Genomic DNA, 18833 nt, shown 5'->3' with positions numbered 1-18833 from the left:
CACTGGCTCTTTCTGAAAGCACAGGATCAGGCACAATGACCTGAGATGGCTGCCTACACACCAATATAACAACAGGCACGTCTCAGGCAGCAGCAGCCCTGATGCCGCCCTCCTCCTAGTGCAGTGAGCGGTATTGTGCTCGCTGCACTAGAAGAACCGAACTTCCATTTTACAAAACGGGAAATTTGGTTCTTAAACTGCCCGCTCCGTGCTGCCTGAGGCAAGATTCTCAGCTTTGAGAATAATATTTTAATTGGTAGAATTAATTACTTGCAATGTTTATACTGTAAATTAGTGTAAAAAACAGCACCATCAAAATCATGACAGAATCCCTTTAAAAAGTAGAATGAAAAAACCAAGGTAAATAAACGTAACCTGTGGTGCCAATATTTATGCCATTAAATGCCCAGCCAAAGCATTGGTACCATTTGTTCTATATGTAGTTTATCATTCTTGTTCTTTCATTTTTACTTCATAACGCTAAATCACTATTACTGTTTTAAAAACAATTGTCTTCTTGTATTTAGTTTAACCTTTGGATGCGTTTAAGCTAAAGTAACAATATATATATATATCTATATATATATCTATATATCTATATATATATCTATATATATATCTATATATATATATATATATATATATATATATATATTTTTTTTTTTTATTATTGTGATCAAACCAATGTGAAACCAATTAGATCGAATCTTATGTTTGAAATGTATTCATGGAAATAAAATGCTCAACTATTTTTAAAGTTGATGGAAATGTCTTTGCTTTTTATTTGTGATATTGTATATTGCATTGGTCGGAACAAAAATAGTTAAATGTTAAAAGGCAGTAATATTACTCCAAGACGTCTACTGAAAAAATTACAATTGGACTGGCTCTTCTAGTGCCCAACAGAGAACCACAAGCCCACTCTTGCAGCAATTAGACTCTATATGGTGGTGTGTGAAAGTTTTGTAAACCCTTTAAGATTTTCTATATTTTTATATGAATGTGACCTAAAACATCACCTGATTTTCAAACAAGTCCTAAAAGTAGATAAAGAAAATCTAGTTTAACAAGTTTAACAAAATTATTATATTTTGTCATGTATTTATTGAAAAAAAAAATGATCCATTAACATTTCTGCATATGGCAAAAGTAAGTGAATTGTGCTCTCAGTATGTGTTGTGACCCTCTTGTGCAGCAATAACTACAACAAAACGTTTGGGCTATCAGTCCTGCACATTGAAGAATTTTAGTCCATTTCTCCCTACAGAGCTGCACTTGGATGTTGGTGGGTTTCCTCATGACTCACTCACTTTAGCTCTTTCCACAACATTTCAATTGGATTAAGGTCAGGACTTTGACTTGGCTATTCCAGAACAATTATGTTATTCTTCACACAACTGTAGTCCAGAATTCATTTTGCCAGCACAAGTGCAGCACAACTGGGCCCCCCTTAACAATTAAAAGCTGCCAGGCCTGGGATGATCATCCCCCTAGTGGCCCCGCTGGCATCCCATGAGTGAGCTTTTTGAATTTAAAAGGGAGACCTTCAAAGCTGCAATGAAATTTGGTAAGCTATGCCACACAGTCACAGGTGCCATTTTGACCCTTGGAATTGTGAGTGCATGGGATTGAGATTCTGTAGAGGGAAGTTGCTCAGCAGAATCTGGTTGGACTTTTTTTTTTTTGCAAAACTCACGTGGCATCTCTTAAGAGTTATCCTGCACAATCAATATACAGTTTACAAGCCTGACTTTTATGTCACAGTGGTTAACTTTTGTCTATATAGCTTGCAGTTGATTCAAGCCTCTGGAATATTAAGGGACAGATTTATCAAAATGTTAGTTTAGAGCTTAAAGTAGAACTAAAGCTTAACTAAAGAAGTAGCTAGAAATGTTGTACATTTCAGCTTCTTTACCAGCCCAAGGCAACCACAGCCCTTTAGCAGTAAAGATCTGGGTCTCCAAAGATGCCCCAGTAGCTCCTCATCTTTTCTCTGTGCCGGATATAAGGATATAAGTAGGGGTGTTTTGCTAACTCTGTCCTTGCTTTATGCCTTCTAGGAAACTTTGAAACAATGTCTTAAGTAGCAGGTGTAGAAATATCACGGTCTAAAATGGAGTGGACGGTTAACCTGCTGTAGGGCCCTGACTGGTGACCTACCCTCTACACTTGGGCCTTTTCAACCATAGGCTATGGGCTACTTCCCTGGATAGGCCCTATGTAGATCTGCTATTGCTAAGCACATATTCAGGACCGCCATCAGGGGGGCACATGAGGTACGAGTGTACCGGGCCCGGCCCCCCTTGACCACGCCAAAGCCCGAAGCAGTTGCGCCGCCTTCGAAGTCCTGAATGCGGAAGTGCCGAAAAGCCGAAGTCACGAATGTGGACGTTTCGAACAGCCGAAGTCCCGAAAAAGACCCAAAGCAATGAAAATAGGCAAAGACCCAAAGCCATGAAAATAGCCGAAGTCACGAAAACAGCCGAAGCAAAGTCCGAAGCGGCAAAAAAAAACCTAAGTCACGAAAACAGCCGAAATTGAAGTCCTGAAGCGGCGAAAGGACCCGAAGTCACCAAAGGAGACGAAGTTGAAGTCCTGAAGCCACGAGTTCAATTCCTCTGAACACCAATGTGTGGGGTTTTTTTTTTTAAATCCTCTGGCCACCAATGCATTATTTTAATACTACATAGGCCCCTGCCATCAATGTTTTTAAAAAAATGATTCTTTGGGGCCCCAATTTTTTTTTAACTTGCAAGGGGGGTCCTGGTCACCAATAGCTTTTTATAACTTGTGTGTGTGGGGGGTTACCTTTTTTAGCACTGATGTCTGTGGGTCTTTTAACTGTGATGTATGAGTGGACATGATCTGGGGTGGGGCTTGGGGGCCCCAAATATTTTGTTGTACAGGGCCCCATGATTTGCAATGGTGGCCCTGCACATATTTAATCACTTTTGCTGCCTGTGAGATTTGAAACTCAGCAGGCTGGCTAGCTGCAACTATTTTTGCAATCTGGCCCTAAGGTTGCCACCTTTAGTGAAAAAATAACCATCCATGACGCAAAAAGGGTGGCCCCTTGGCAAAAAAAATCAGATCATAACAGTGGTCTATGTGTTGCGATTGGCTGGCCAGCAACAACAATCTCATTCTGCAAACCATTTGTGATAGTCCAATGTGAAACAATCTCGGTCTGGAGGAAGGGAACTGATTTAAATTCCAGGCTGAGCTATTGGTACCTTCACATAATCTTTAAAAACAAAGTATACGAAACACACGACCAGATTTTATTATTTTCAGTGAGGTAACTCTCAAAAGAAAATTTTAAAGATGTAGATTTGCTGGCTATACAAATTTTTTTTATTGAAAGCCGGAGTACGTGCTTTCAGAGCCCCTTTGTGCCCAGTGCTCAAGTGCAGAGTGCAAGGTGCTCCCCGGGAGTCCTACCCAAAGGCATGGGCTCCCATACCCAAGTGTCCCAGGCCGGGCCCAGAGACAACAAGGATCGTTGGGCTCACCTTCGCCGAAGCTAGGGTGAGCCCCGTCTTCCCCAGCCCCTCCGGCCAAAAGGCACCGACGAGGGGCTTAGGGTCTTTAGACTCCCCTTCAACTTACGGCTAGGGGGAGTCCCTTTACCCTGGGTTCCGCCGAAGCTTCCCCCAGGGCACCAATACCTGGCCTGGGGTTGAGTCCAAAAGGACTATTAACACCCAAAGCCCGTGTAAAGATATATGCACACACAAAAAAGACACACAAACACAAAAAAATAAGTGCGAAGTGTAATAAGTGCTGTGCCATATGTGCCAATGAAGGCTCCGGCTGGCGGCCGGTTAGAAAAAAAATTTTTTTTCTTGCCTAGCCAAAAGGCCGGAGCAAAGAAAATAGTGAAAAGCAAAATGAAAAGCGTGAAGTGAGTGCTAAGTGCGTGACCCCAGTGGTGAGTCAGGCACCCCCGTAGGGGGCACTACAACTCCGGCTTCCATAGTGCTGAGGATGAAGTTTTTTCCCCTTTCTATCAGAAGGGTCTAACCCCCCCATCTGACAAATCAGGTACTTCACTTGATCTTAGCCAAAAGGCCGAGAAGCGATGCTGGATATACAAATACTTTGCTCAGCACAGCCTAGTTCTTAGCGTTTTCCGTCCAGTGCTGGGTTTTCATCTGAGATTTTATCAGCCAAACAATATATAAGCAGTGCTGCTTCCGCATCGCCTCTACAGGTAGGGGACAATTTGTCAGAAGGGCGCAGATCATTGGTTCCCGTATCAGTATACGACACAATGGAGGAAATCCCTGAGGAGAAAATAGACCGAGTAGGAATACACGCCTTCTACGTCACCACCTGTCCAATTCCCATTCCACCTTAGCGCACCCACACGCTCCATTCCATAAAGCCTTTCCTGCGCTGAGATCTTCCCAATCGTGCAGCATCGCAATTCTCAGACACCCGGCAAACTGGAGGGCGTGGTTATCAGCGGAAGGGGCGGGACGGTCGTGGATTGTCACGGATGGCAAAAACGTTTCCGTGAATTTTATTTGACAGCGCCTGGGGGGGGGGGCGCCCGTGCGTCATTGACATGAGTGTTCCCGGAAGTGTCGTGTGTTAAAGACAGTAGGGAAGAGCAGAACCCTGACTGTATTTATGTAACAGCGCTGAAGCCGGTGTTCTGCCTTTGAGTGGACATTTATCTACCGTCTTGTCATTCAGTGAGCTCCGAGGTGCAGGCACCAGAATTCATACAGGGGCGTCTATACGTAGAATTATCTAGTCTCCGTCCCTATTTATCTGTATTTATATATATTTATCCCTGTACTACCTGATGAGACCCGACTTTGTGTTGATTTTGGCCTAGGGGCAGTGTTGTTTAGGCCAGTAGTTTGTATTTATACTCCGTGTGACCAATTACAGCCAGAGAAAGTGTTCATTTGTAGTCTCATCATTAGAGTCGTAGCCCCGCACAGGTGTTGGTAGCTGCTAAAGTGCTTGCTTAGTACTAATAGTAGAGATGACAACCCGCTCAGAGAGGGAAAAGGCTCAGAAGCTGAATGAGCAGCATCAGGCCATCTTGTCCAGGATGCTCCGCGAGGATGACAACAAGTATTGTGCTGACTGTGAGGCAAAAGGTGAGTGACGAGGAACACTGGCTCATTTTCCAATGGGATGTGCACATCTCCTTCTTTCTCTACTGGGGAGCAGTTTATACTTTTAGTCCTGTTAAATAGTATAATAATTTGAGCATTCAATGAATTTGTATATCTTTGTCATCTTTTATCCTTGCACTAATGCTGACAAGACATTTTTCTACTTCTAACACAAATGTGTATAGCCTAATCCCGAATCATTTTTCTACTGAGTAAATGCTGTAATAATTAGGGATGCACCGAATCCACAAATTTGGATTCAGCCAAACCCCCGAATTTTTCACGAAAGATTTGGCCGAACACCGAACCAAATCTGAATCCTAATTTGCATATGCAAACTAGGGGTGGGGATACGGTTGCCACCCGGCCGGTATTTTATCGGCCTAGCTAGTAAAACACCTGCCTGGGCCGGTATTACAAATTTACCGACATTGCTGATAATCTGTAATACCCTTAAGAAAAAGCCCTTGGCCTGCCCCCAATTCGCTTAGAACTTACGTTTTTTCAGGCTTCTGGCGATTGCGCATGTTGTACCGCCCCCTTTTGCAGCACTATGCGTGACTCCGCCCCCTTTGCATCACTGCCCGCCCCTTTTGTTCCCGCCCCCCCACTGGCCGGTAAATTTTTTTAGAAAAGGTGTCAACCCTAGGTGGTAAGGGGAAAACATTTTTACTTCCTTGTTTTGTGACAAAAGTCACGTGATCGCCCTCCCTGCCCCCAATTTGCATATGCAAATTAGGATTCGGTTCGGCCGAATCTTGCTGAAAAAGGCGGAATCCTGTATTCGGTGCATCCCTAGTAATAATCTCCGGGTGCAAATTGACAGGGCAGATGCCATTTTAATTTTGTTTTGTGTAGTAAAGACTGTAATTAAAGCTCTTCATATATTATCTGTGATCTGTTATAATACCATATAATCAGCCCTTTATTGCTCATTTTGTTTCCATCTATGTACTGAGTCTGTCCCTCTGCTCAGGTAAGTGACTGCAACTAAGAGCATGTGATGTAAATAGGATGCACCGAATACAGGATCGGTTTGGGATTCGGGCTTTTTCAGCAGGAATCAGATTCGGCCGAATCCTTCTGCCTGGTGAACCAATTCCAAATACTAATTAGCATATGCAAATTAGGTGCTGGAGGGAAATTGTGTGACTTTTTGTCACAAAACAAGGAAGTAAAAATTAGAATTCAGATTCCATTCGGTATTCGACTGAATCGTTCACAAAGGATTTTGGTGGTTCGGCTGAATCCAAAATAGTGGATTCGTGTATCCCTAGATATAAATAAATACATTTTAAAAAAAAAAACACGGCAAAAGATGAAAAAAATAGGTATTACCAGGGGCAGATTCAGAAGCAAAGATTTTCACTGTTAATGGAGAACTAAACCCTAAAAATTAATATGGCCAAAACATATTGCACCAGCCTAAAGTTTCAGCTTGTCAATAGCAGCAATGATTCAGTACTTCAAACTTTTCATAGGGGGTCACCATCTTGGAAAGTGTCTGCGACACTCACATGCACAGTGGGCTCTGAGCAGCTTTAGAGAAGCTAAGTTTAGGGGTCGTCACTAATTATCAAGCAGAAAATGAGGTTTGCCTGTAATATAAGCTAATGCTGCAAGGCTATTAAATTCTGATGCTAATTGCACTGGTTTCTGTGCTGCCATGTAGTAATTATCTGTATTAATTATTAATCAGCCTTATATTGTGACATATATTCTATGTGTACTGTATATTGTGAGTGGGTCCCTAAGTAAGTGACAGCAGCACAGAGCATGTGCAGTGAATCAGCAGAAAAGAAGATGAGGCGCTACTGGAGGCATAGATCTTTACTGCTGAAGGGATTTGGTTGCCTTGGGCTGGTACAGAAGCACAACACATAATGTACAACTTTTCTAGCTACTTCTTTAGTTTTCCTTTAAGGGCTGTTGTGGCCCACACCTGAAACAGAAGCTCAAAACACAAAGTATAATGTGTCTATCTTAATTCTATATTGTTTTTTTGAGTAGCAGATATACAGTAGGTCTGTTATTTCAGTATCATCAGGAATGTATTTTAGGTGCTGATTTGTAATGAAAGATTAACTTTGGCTTACAGCATTGTGCCAAGACAAACATTCTTCGTTTTGAATGTGGTTTTTATTTTTATTTAGATCATTTAGAACTGGGACCTCATCCTTTTGGTGCAACATTTTGTTTGACCACATTCTTTATTGTTATTTACCATATTTCTTTGTAAACTTGTGTTCTAATAAGATGCTGGATACAATGCCTGGGCCCATACAAGTAACCTTTTCTATTGTTCATTTATACATTTTATGTTTTTGAATTCATTTATCCGTTATGGTATATAAACTCCTTACTGAGTGCTATAGTCAGGCAAGCATACTGCAAAAGTAGTAGAGCAGGTTGTACTGGTAAATTAAATGTTTACTGTGGACTTTATGTAGTAACTGTTTCCTTACACGTTTCAAGCCAGTCATCAGCTACCTAACTCTAGTAAGCAGGCTGTTGTTTGTATGAATGATTGTGGCAATTATAACATGGTATGTGATTAAAATAGTAGAAATAACAAAATCTATAACCACAATCAGTCTGATGTAGTTGGGTTGTTCTTCAAAGCTCCCCCTCCCCATTTATTTGGTTACAGAACAGAAATAAATACCTTTTTCAATTGCTATTTATTTTTCAAATTGAACTTGAGATTTTAATTTTCTTTCAGCATTGCTACATTCAGCTTTAAGTTTAGTAATTATGAAGTCGGAACATTTAGGTGTAACAGTTCAGTTGTGATGTAGCAGTCCATACAACAAGACTGCACGAGACTACCAAGTGTAATGCATGAATATAGCAGGTTCTCACTAATGCTCTTGTGGCTGAATGGAAACTGATACCACCAAACAATGTTACAGTATCTAGTGGAAAGCACTTCTGAAAAGCATAGAGACTTTTATAGCACCAAAGAGGGATCAAATTCATATTAATGCCTCAAATTTGAAAATGAAATGAGTTAAACAGGCCCGTATCTGGTTACATCTGGCTATATAGTGAAAGATAATCTTATCATAATGATGGGTTGGGAAGGACATAGTGTGAAGTCAATGGAAATGTCATGAGAGCCACAGGAACTTCCCTAAATTTTGCTCATGGCATGAATTGTAATAACAAAAAACTTTGTTGCATTTAACTTTACTAGGAACAATGATATGAACATAATGTTTGAAGTTGCTGTGCTATCGTAATTTAAACCTCTTTCCTCAGTATTAATATCGCAAATGCTAGTAAGTCTTTGTTGCTCTTGCATCTTTCAGAAAGCTGCACTGTTCTTTGGGAAATCATTAAGGGCAATTTAGAGAGATTTTATTGTTCCATTAAATAATCTGAATATTACTGCTTCAGATTTGAGTAATTGATATTCTTTAAGTAGCTTGAAAATTTAGTTCTGACACAAGTCCGCCCTGTTTGCTTTTGTTTGCAAACTCTAAATATACATTTGCACCATGTTTGCTGTAACATTATCCACCCAGAAGTGTTGGAATATTACAGTATATGTAAAATCTATAACTGTAACTTCAACCACTTCCTGGGCTGTTCAAGCACTAAGCATATGTCTCCTTTTCTTTCATCTTACCCTTTTTTCTCTTGAGCAGCTACTAGGGCACTGTTAAGGGGGAGGAAGAGTAGTGTAAGCAACTAACAGAAACAGCAAAGCTGTAGGATCTGTGTTCTGCCATGATAATAAATCAGCGGGAATCTCAAGGCTGCAAGCTGTCCTTGGCAGACAATCCTTTTGGGGATCAGGTGTGCAGACAGCCAGCAGCATCTAGTACATCAGAGGTGCTTGTCCAAAAGAGAACCAACATAGCTGTCACTGAGAGGTTGCTTAAGAAATGTAAAAGGGAATTTCCAAGAAGAGGGGGAAAAGGTATTGATTTATTGGGTTTTCTTTTTTGGACCCCAACACACACTCCGCAATGGCTCATCACTTGTGAGTCGCCCCCAGGCTCAGTGATTGCATTGTACCATATTGCTCTGTGTAAGGGCATCCTAGCACTGCATGTTCCATTTTTGTGTGCCTGGACTAATATTCTGCATACTGTAACTGTACCCTTTCACTGCTATACAATGATCTTGAGAAGTATTCTTGGCGCTCTGAAAAAATTAATGTTATCATCGTTTTTAACTTACAAGGACATTTTAGGTCAGCGAAAACTCTTGGTGCACACAGTAATTATAAAGTCACTGTGTGCATTACCAGTTTGTATAACCATCAGCAGTTTTTTGCTGTACATAAGACATTATCGGTGCGGCACCGCAATATCTTGAATCGCAGCCTGTAACTGTGAACTTCAACCACATCCTGGGCTGTTCAAGCACTAAGCATATGTCTCCTTTTCTTGCATCTTACTCTTCTTTCTCTTGAGCAGCTACTAGGGCACTGTAGCCTTTTAAGGGGGGGGGGGAGTAGAGGAAGCAACCCACAGAAACAACAAAGCTGTAGGGATCTGTGTTCTGCCATGATAATGAATTAGTGGGAAGCTCAAGGCTGCAAGCTGTCCTTGGCAGACAATCCTTTTGGGCATCAATTGTGCAGACAGCCAGCATCATCTAGTACATAAGAGGTGCTAGCCCAAAAGAGAACCAACATAGCTGTCACTGAGAGATTGCTTAGGAATTGTGAATGGGAAGAGGGGAGGAAAAGTTAACCGCTTCCCGGGTTTTCTATTTTGGACTATGACCCCAATGCACACAAGTGCACACCAGTTTTGGGCAGAGCTGTACATAAAACATTATCGCTTACAGAAGCACCACAATATTTTGAATTGCAGCCTGTAACTGTGAACCTTTCTTTTACAATCAGCAGCAGTGGCCCCTTCAGAAACAACTCACACTGCAAGCTAAATTATGATCGTAAATCTACAGGTAGAGACACACAGAGCTGCTTAAGGTGGCTGTTTATGGGTATGGTTTGGATGCAGACTTTGGACATAAAAGTGGGTCAACAGAGTGAAGATTTGCAATAACATGATGTTATGCGACAGAATAAAATTGAAAAGACAATTAAGACAATTGCTGGTAATTTTTACAATAATTTCTTTAAGGTATTTCTAAAAAAAAATGGATTAATGAAGTATGCCCATTTTTTTTAGTGTAAAAAATTAATGTGCCTGTTTTAAACTGGGTTTCATAGAGATTCACATTGTCTTGTAACTCATTTGCATAGTACTTTCACAGGTAATCCACCCAGCTATATGAAAAGTAAAGAAGTAATGGCCACACTTTAAAAATGCTTGAGTTTTGTGCAGCTGCTAAAGTAAGCTTGAGGGACCTGAAAACCCAACACCACATTTCTCTGCTTTTTGGAAAAGCCTTGGCCCTGGTCTCTAGCTTTCAAAGGAAACAAAAAGTACATTATCACTGAGCCAGCAATTAGAGCCTGCATGTATAAGTAAGAAGTTGTACAGCTTGGTGCTTCTTGAGTCCAACATAGTTGAGCATGACTATACCCACTGAATGTTTGAAGCCAGTGAATTGCATACCCCAGCAAATCCGCTCAAAGTACAGTGGTTTGCTAAAACACAGGGTCATTTGGTGGAGGCTTTCAAGAAGTTGTTGTTTTGTTTTGCCAACATCAAATTAATAGGAAATGTATGACAGATATTGGTTTTGCCTGCAGGGATCACTGAGAAATGCTTATTTCTTTATTAGTTCATTTATTTATTTTGCTCCCAAGGTATGTGACCGTGTCAGAATATTCAATTTAAATGAATAGGACCCAACTTCAGGCAGGGAAGGGTATTGTGACTTACATAGTTTTTACTGACATTCAGATGTTAAGATATATATTGTATATGTATTGTAAGAAGGTCATAAAATAAAGAGTGATGCAGTATGTTACAGCACAAAGCTGGGAGAGGACGTGGGCATAGGCTAGGATTCACAAACAAAACTCCTTTTAGGGAATGAGCCCTTTATTTAGCATGGCAACTTCACGTAACAGGTTTTTCTCAGAGTCTAGATGGTAGCCAGCCTGCATTCAATGAGGATAATGCCAGGGTTGGGCACTGCTACTGCTGGTCACTGGAACATGTGGGTACAGCTGTGATGGTTTACAGCTGGGCAGTCTCTGTGATCTTCCATTTGTATAAAAAGACTAACAAATTGGAATTCTTAACAGCCACCTTTGTAAGCGAGAAAGGGAACAGCCCCTGTTGTAAATGCAGAACAGGGTTTGAGTCATTCTGCCAACCACAAAGGCAGCTTCCACAAAATCACATGATCGGCCAGGCGTGCCATTATAAGGACCAATCCGACCATGAATTATAATGGTGCCAATCACAGCTAATACTGTTTGGCCAATGGGGTGCCATTTGGTGAGCATGCCCAGTTTAGTCTGAATGTAGGATCCAGACAGTACACAGCTCTTGGGGTCATCCATGTGTATTGAGTTACAGAGGAGTGGGTCACTTTCCAAGGAATGCAGGCTTGGCTATACAACATCAAAAACCACATAGGGAAAGGAGCAAAGGTTATCATACACATACCATTTGTTGAAGCAGTTAGGAGCAACTAAGCCATAACATAATAGTTGACATTTTTCCCAATTAAAAGTTTGGTTTATCACACAGTACATACCTTTTTTCAACATTAATGCTCTGCTGAATATGAACTGCCACAAGTTATCTCCCAATTACTCCTATATGCTTCTTACAGTACTTGCTGTGTTCGCACTGAAAATTCAGTGTGCAGAATGCCCCATCTGTTCACTTATAGAGATATTCTGATGGTTGTGGCATGGCCCCGCCAACCTTCTGTCTTACACTAATGAGTGACCTCATTGAATAGTACCAGAAATATGATTTTCTGGAAGTGATATTCGCTAGAACTGCTATGTAAGGAGTTGAGATCCTTCTAAAGCGATATAGCAGGCATGTCTAAACACTACTGATCATGACACTGAGCCTTATTTCTAAGTCAGCAACAATAGGTTTTTGTGTATTCATGATGTCACTAGTGTTAGTTCTAATTATTTACTGCATAGTGTTGAGAATAGTGTTAACCTGTTTAATGGGGTTGGAAAACCACTCTCAGAATATTATGGTAAGGTTTTTCAACTCTCAAATACCAAGTTTTTTGAGCAAAAATACTGATCCATAATGTTATTTGTAAAGTTGTTCAGTTTACAAAGTCATTTATTTTGGTCTTCTTATTGACAGTATTTTCCACAAACAATCATATCTTTACCAATTGGCCACCAAGATTGCACACTACATGGGAGCGATATGATAATTTTTTCATGGCTGTGGTCTTATCATAACGGGAACCTATGCAGACATGTCCAATGGAGGCAGTATTAACATGCAGTTCTTTGCAATGTTTGGTCACCCATGGTGGGCCCTAAATGGGAAGTGATCCAATCATTTGGCCTCAGGACCAAAAAGCTCATCATAATATGGACCTATGCAAACCTTTTCGTAAAAGGGGTGCATTCTAGGGCTGATGCAGTCTTCCCCTGACAAGATTTGCTACATAAATATATGGCCATTCATTTCGCAGTTTTTTTTTTTTTTGGGCAGGCCATTGTTCCCCCCCCCCCCCCCCCTTACAAAGTTGTCTACTGGCTTAGTTTGGAATGAGAAATTGTTACAAACTGCAAAAAAATTTTTTTGTTTTCTCTATCAAGACCCATTCTATCTTTCCTAACAAATTCTCACTGGTGTTCTAGTGAGCATACATGTGAACATCTATACCCAATTTTTTTTTGGGATCTTCCAAGAAATCAGGCTGTAAGTCAGAGAGATCAGGTGGTATAAGTCTGCAAGATCGTGGATGGCAGTTGAACTTCTCAAATATCCAGTTGGAACTAGCTAAGGAAATTTTCTTTCTGGGTGCCATATTTGATACAATAAGATTGTATATTTTTGTCCAAGTCATTATGTTATTAAAGGTCTTAGTGATGATGGCACCTTCCATGTTTCTGATAGCCTTGGCCCAGTTGGCATATGAGGTTTCGGTTTATTGATCAGAGCAAGAGGAACCACCTTGCCAGACTTTTCATTTCATTCTCTCTTTTTATTTTCTCCCTTTCCAGAAGGACCTGGTGGGTCAGAGAATGAAGATGAGATGCGACAGTTTAGCAGTTTAGACTGTCACGAGGCTGACACGAGATTAGTGTTTCTTTACTGGCCAAGGTGGTACCTTTTTGTTTGCCTGAATGTAAGAACATATGGCAGAAGGAATCTGTTATAGCTTTCTTCCTCTTCCTTCCAGTTTTCTAACTCTGCTTAGGCTGTTGATCCTACCCCTGTGAAGGATTCCATTCACCCTGTTCTAGGCCCCGAGGGCTCAGAGCACCTCTTAATTTTCTTCAGAAATGGTTGGAGAAGAGTTTCTCAAGTTTCCCCTCAAGTTTCTTTATTCTTTTTTCTTGTAAATAGTATGCAAGTTGTTCAGCACTGCCTATGCTGTATGTCTTCATACAGCACTCATCTAGTATGCATTTTTGTTCAGTACAGCCCATTGTAACACATACATAACTGATAAGAATAACCAAAAATACCAGTGTGTACACTTATTGAACTAAATGCAATGACTGCTTAGCCAAAGCTATAATTGCATTACATTTTCACATACTTGTTGACCCAAAAACTGTATTGGCCAATAGATTGGCTATAACATACAACAGGTACTACTGTGGAGCATGTTATTGTGTGTAGGTATACATATCCTTTTGCAGTACAGTTTTCTGTGACAGTAAAACAGTGCAGTTTGCTGTGGCCTATATTTAAACAAACGATAATGACATATTGCAAGCATCTTTAAACTTTTTTTTAAAATTTGAGTAGAAACAGCTTTCTGCTCTGACAAGATGCAAAGTCTCTGTCTGTTTATTTAATTTTTTTTTTCATCCAAACATCTTAGAGCTCTTACACCACACGTACATTTCCTCATCAGTTGTTTTTTTTACTTGTTTTTATTTACAGATTTTACATAACAATTGTATAGTCGTGACTACACAGTAAATGTTATATTATTGCATTATGTATCACGTTCCTTATGACATAATAACAATATTAACTATGCTAACAACATAAACTGTCAGCTCAAATGACAAACAACAAACAGGACCCTATCAAAGATTCTGTGGATAGGAGGCTAGTAACCTGTCAGTTTCTTTTAGTGGAATTTTAAAATGTTCCATAGCAAGGAGGGGTCTGAAAACCACAGCCCCTTATTTTCAATCACTTTGAACCTACAATGCTGCAGGGTTCCTTACTGCACTGTCAGTATCAGGTAGGAAATCAAGGGCGTTGTTTCTTTCTGTGTTCCCCTGGGGTAGAACACATGAAAGATCCACCATAGGGGAATGCTGGAAGAATATCCTTGTGTATTATTCAAATACTTACCACAAGAACCTGTGGGTTCTCTTGCTGTCCCCCCTTTTTTGAAATTTTCTCATGGGGCAAATTTACTAAGCGGCAAAGTGACCATCGCTAGCGATAATTTTGCCAGAAATCCAATCTGCAGGGACATTGCCAATTTACTAACAGGCTTAGAAGACAGTTCGCTAGCGAAAGAGTACATCGATAACGAAGTTTCACGCCCTTTCATCATTCGAACGATCGTTACTCTGCAAAGAGTCTGCTTCAGTGACATCTTATCCTGTGTGTCGAAAAGTCATTAAAAAAAGTTAAAATGCTGTTTTTTTTTATAGTGGGATTATGTTTAAAAGTTGTAACTATTGCATTTTGTTTTTTAACTATTTGAAGGACATGCCACATTTGTTTTAGGGTGGGCTCATGTCTAGGACAATAGAGGATCTCTTTTGTCTTTATTTTGCTTCCTTGGAAATTTTTAGTGGCCACCAAGCAATTTCACCATTTCATATATGACCTATATGTACCTGCTCTATTCAAATTGACCTAAGTGTAAGTGTGTTAATGAAGTTAATGGTAGCAAAAGTTCGCTATGAAATGCTCACACTGAGGAGGCTTTGCTGGCATTCGTCTGCCGAGATTTAACTTCCCATTTTAATTTATTAGCGTATGCGAATTAACATCTGACTAAGTGCTGCAAAATGTGTGGCGGAGCTTTCCGAGGCAAAAATTCATCATTTAGTGAATTTCCCCCTAGTCTTTTATTTGGGTCCCCCAGCTATTTTTTTCTGGATATTTTTGATTTAGAAATCAATAAAGTAATTTAATGCTATCATTTATGATTTTATCACTTTGAGATAAGAGCACATTTGTGTATGTGTTTTCCTTATCATGATTTATAGAATGTCTTGTAGATAATTTGTATTCACGTGTTTCACCACTGGGTGGTAGCATAACACTCTGTTGTGAAATAAATTGACAAGTGAGCAGAAATTGGTCAGCTATAGCTGACTAATAAAAACAAACTGTCTCTTTTATAGAACTTTTGTGATGAGATTCGTATTTGCAGTTTTGACGCTGTTCATTATTTTGGGACAGTGGGGTCAGATAATTTAGAGACTTAAATATACATTTTGTATGTGTGGCAGGTATGTGTAATTTTATAGTTTTTATTTATTTGCCAAGTTTAAACTTAGTTTTTTTTCCCCTCAACATTTTAACAGAGACACTTAAGTTAAAGGGATCCTAACATGATCTATTGTATGCAAATATGCAGTTTTATGGGTTGTTGTATCAAAACACAGCTTTGAATGTACTCTTTGGTCATTGTCATGCTGGAAGATGTGACCAAGATTTAACTTTGACTGATGTCTTGAGATGTTGCTTCAGAATTCTTCATAACCCACCTTCCTCATGATGCCTTCTATTTTCTAATGTGCACTAGTCTCTTTTCCAGCAAAACACCCCACAACATGATACCGCCACTCCCATGCTTCACATTTGGTATTGTGTTCTTTGGCTTAAGAGCTTTACTATTCTTTTTTTATACATAGCAACAATCATTATGGCCAAACAGTTTCCCGCAGATCACCTGGGAATCCTAGGATCCCAGGGGGCGGCCCTTATTTTTTAAAATGGCAATTTTCTATTTATGTTTACCCATTGGCACATATTACTAAAAAAGTATATTATTATGAAAATTGTTTATTTACATGAAGCAGGGTTTTACATATGAGCTGTTTCAAGCAATATATTTTAATAGAGACCTACATTGTTGGTTATAATGGGGGGGGTATAGTTTTCATTCCTTCTAAACTTTAGTATGTTTATAGCCCAGTGCTGTCCAACTTCTGTGGTACCGAGGGCCCAAATTTTTCTGGCCTACATCGTGGAGGGCCGATAATGGAAGCCAGTGTTGACCACTCCCTGTTTTTAAACCACACCCACTTTAAACCACACCCATGTTATCACAAGACCATATCTGCATTAAAAAACTTGCCTCCAAGCCAGGAATTCAAAAATAAGCACCTGCTTTGAGGCCACTGGGAGCAACATCCAATGGGTTGGAGAGCATTATGTTGCTCACGAGCTACTGGTTGGGGATCACTGGTCTAAGTGGTTAAATAGCTAAAGAATATTAAGTTCATCTGCACATAAGATAAAGTAATAGACATGTAAGCAAGATTATTGTGGTAACTAAAACAGCTCCCAAAGTAAATACATCAGTTATACAGCTGCTTCTGTTCCTATGTTAAATTAACCGTGAGAACCAGAAAGTAGATTAATTATATTTATTTGGTTACAATTCTGAACTTTCCACTATAAACTCATCAAATGAAAAATACACATATAAACTCAATTTGTATTTTGTAAAGTTTACAATGCACTAAGGACCCTCTCACACAGGCAGTTCAGGATGCGTTCCCATGCAGTGGCTTTTTGATGCGTTATGGGGACATTTATTAAAACACTTTTAACACAACAATTTCTAAAGGCTTGAATGATTGAGTGTGTTAATGTACTTAACACTGTTGTCTCTTTAATGGATACTGTCATGGGAAAAACATTTTATTTTTCAAAATGAATCAGTTAATAGTGCTGCTCCAGCAGAATTCTGCACTGAAATCCATTTCTCAAAAGAGCAAACAGATTTTTTTTATATTCAATTTTGAAATCTGACATGGGGCTAGACATTTTGTCAATTTCCCAGCTGCCCCTGGTCACGTGACTTGTGCCTGCACTTTAGGAAAGAAATGCTTTCTGGCAGGCTGCTGTTTTTCCTTCTCAATGTAACTGAATGTCTCAGTGGGACATGGGTTTTTACTATTGAGTGTTGTTCTTAGATCTACCAGGCAGCTGTTATCTTGTGTTAGGGAGCTGTTATCTGGTTACCTTCCCATTGTTCTTTTGTTTGGCTGCTGGGGGGGGGGAAAGGGAGGGGGGCGATATCACTCCAACTTGCAGTAAAGAGTGACTGAAGTTTATCAGAGCACAAGTCACATGACTTGGGGCAGCTGGGAAATTGACAAAATGTCTAGCCCCATGTCAGATTTCACAATTGAATATAAAAAAAATCTGTTTGCTCTTTTGAGAAATGGATTTCAGTGCAGAATTCTGCTGGAGCAGCACTATTAACTGATTCATTTTGAAAATTTTTTTTCCCATGACAGTATCCCTTTAAGCATTCATATGTTGTGCTTAAAAGGGATTCTGTCATGATTTTTGTTGCGTATTTTTTTTTTCTAAACTACACTGTTTACACTGCAAATAATTCACTCTAAAATATAAAATGAAATTCTTGAACCAGCAAGGGGCCCATTTACTAAGGGTCGAAGTGAATTTTCGAATTAAAAAACTTAGAATTTCGAAATAATTTTTGGGTACTTCGACCATCGAATAGGCCGAATTCGACTTTGATTCGAATTGAAAATATTTCACAAATTTGACCATTTGAAAATCAAAGTACTGTCTCTTTAAAAAACTTCGACTTCGACACTTCGCCACCTTAAACCTACCGAAATGCTATGTTAGCCTATGGGGACCTCCTAGAACCTATAGCCAGTATATGGCTAAGTTCTGAGAAGTCAAAGGATTTTTTTGTAAAAACGTACGATTAAATCGTACGATTCGAAGTACAATCGTATGATCTTAAAAATCCTTTGACTTCGAATGTCGGACTACCCTATTCGATGGTCGAATTTCGAAGTTTTTTTCGATCCTTGATAAATCTGGCCCAAGTGTATTTTTTTTATGTAATATTGGTGTGTAGGCAGCCATCTCAGGTCATTTTGCCTGGTCCTGTGCTTTCAGAAAGAGCCAGAACTTTAGGATGGAACTGCTTTGTGGCAGGCTGTTGTTTTTCCTATTCAATGTAACTGAAGGTGTTGCATTGGGACATGTATTTTACTATTGAGTGCTGTTCTTAGATCTACCAGGGAGCTGTTATTTTGTGTTAAGCTGGCCATAGACGCAACGATTTGATTGTACGAATTATGGATTCGTACCATTTTCAGACCGTGTGGAGAGTCCCGACATTTTTCGTCCGGCGGAGTTCGGTTGTTTGGTCGATCGGAAAGGTTAGAAAATTTCTGTTGGCTGCCGTTAATATCTCTCTATTCTCTCTATCTTCTGCTCTGTGAATCACTCATTTTCCTTACAAGCAGTAAAGAGTGACTGCTGAAGTTTATCAGAGCACAAGTCACATGACTGGGGGCAGCTGGGAAATTGACAATATGTCTAGCCCCATATCAAATTTCAAAATTGAAAATAAAAAAAATCTTGATTTCAGTGTAAAATTTTTCTGGAGCAGCACTGTTAAATG

The 18833-nt window shown here is 39.8% G+C and overlaps 1 protein-coding gene across 3 annotated transcripts in view; it reads left to right on the top strand.

Annotated features, from left to right (window-relative positions):
• The first annotated feature begins 4497 nt into the window (after positions 1–4497).
• Positions 4498–18833, top strand: part of LOC443647 (stromal membrane-associated protein 1) — an 80148-nt gene continuing 65812 nt past the window's right edge. The window contains exon 1 of one of the 3 annotated variants that reach the window (XM_018265502.2): positions 4498–5117. In XM_018265502.2, coding sequence (XP_018120991.1) covers positions 5000–5117 — 118 coding nt within the window. In that variant the 5' untranslated portion in view covers positions 4498–4999. The remainder of the gene's footprint in view (positions 5118–18833) is intronic. The other 2 variants (XM_018265505.2, XM_018265503.2) reach the window with 2 other exon arrangements.

This window comes from Xenopus laevis, chromosome 5S, assembly GCF_017654675.1.
Source record: "Xenopus laevis strain J_2021 chromosome 5S, Xenopus_laevis_v10.1, whole genome shotgun sequence".
Lineage (NCBI taxonomy): Eukaryota > Metazoa > Chordata > Amphibia > Anura > Pipidae > Xenopus > Xenopus laevis.
This window is presented reverse-complemented; position numbering and strand designations above follow the sequence as displayed.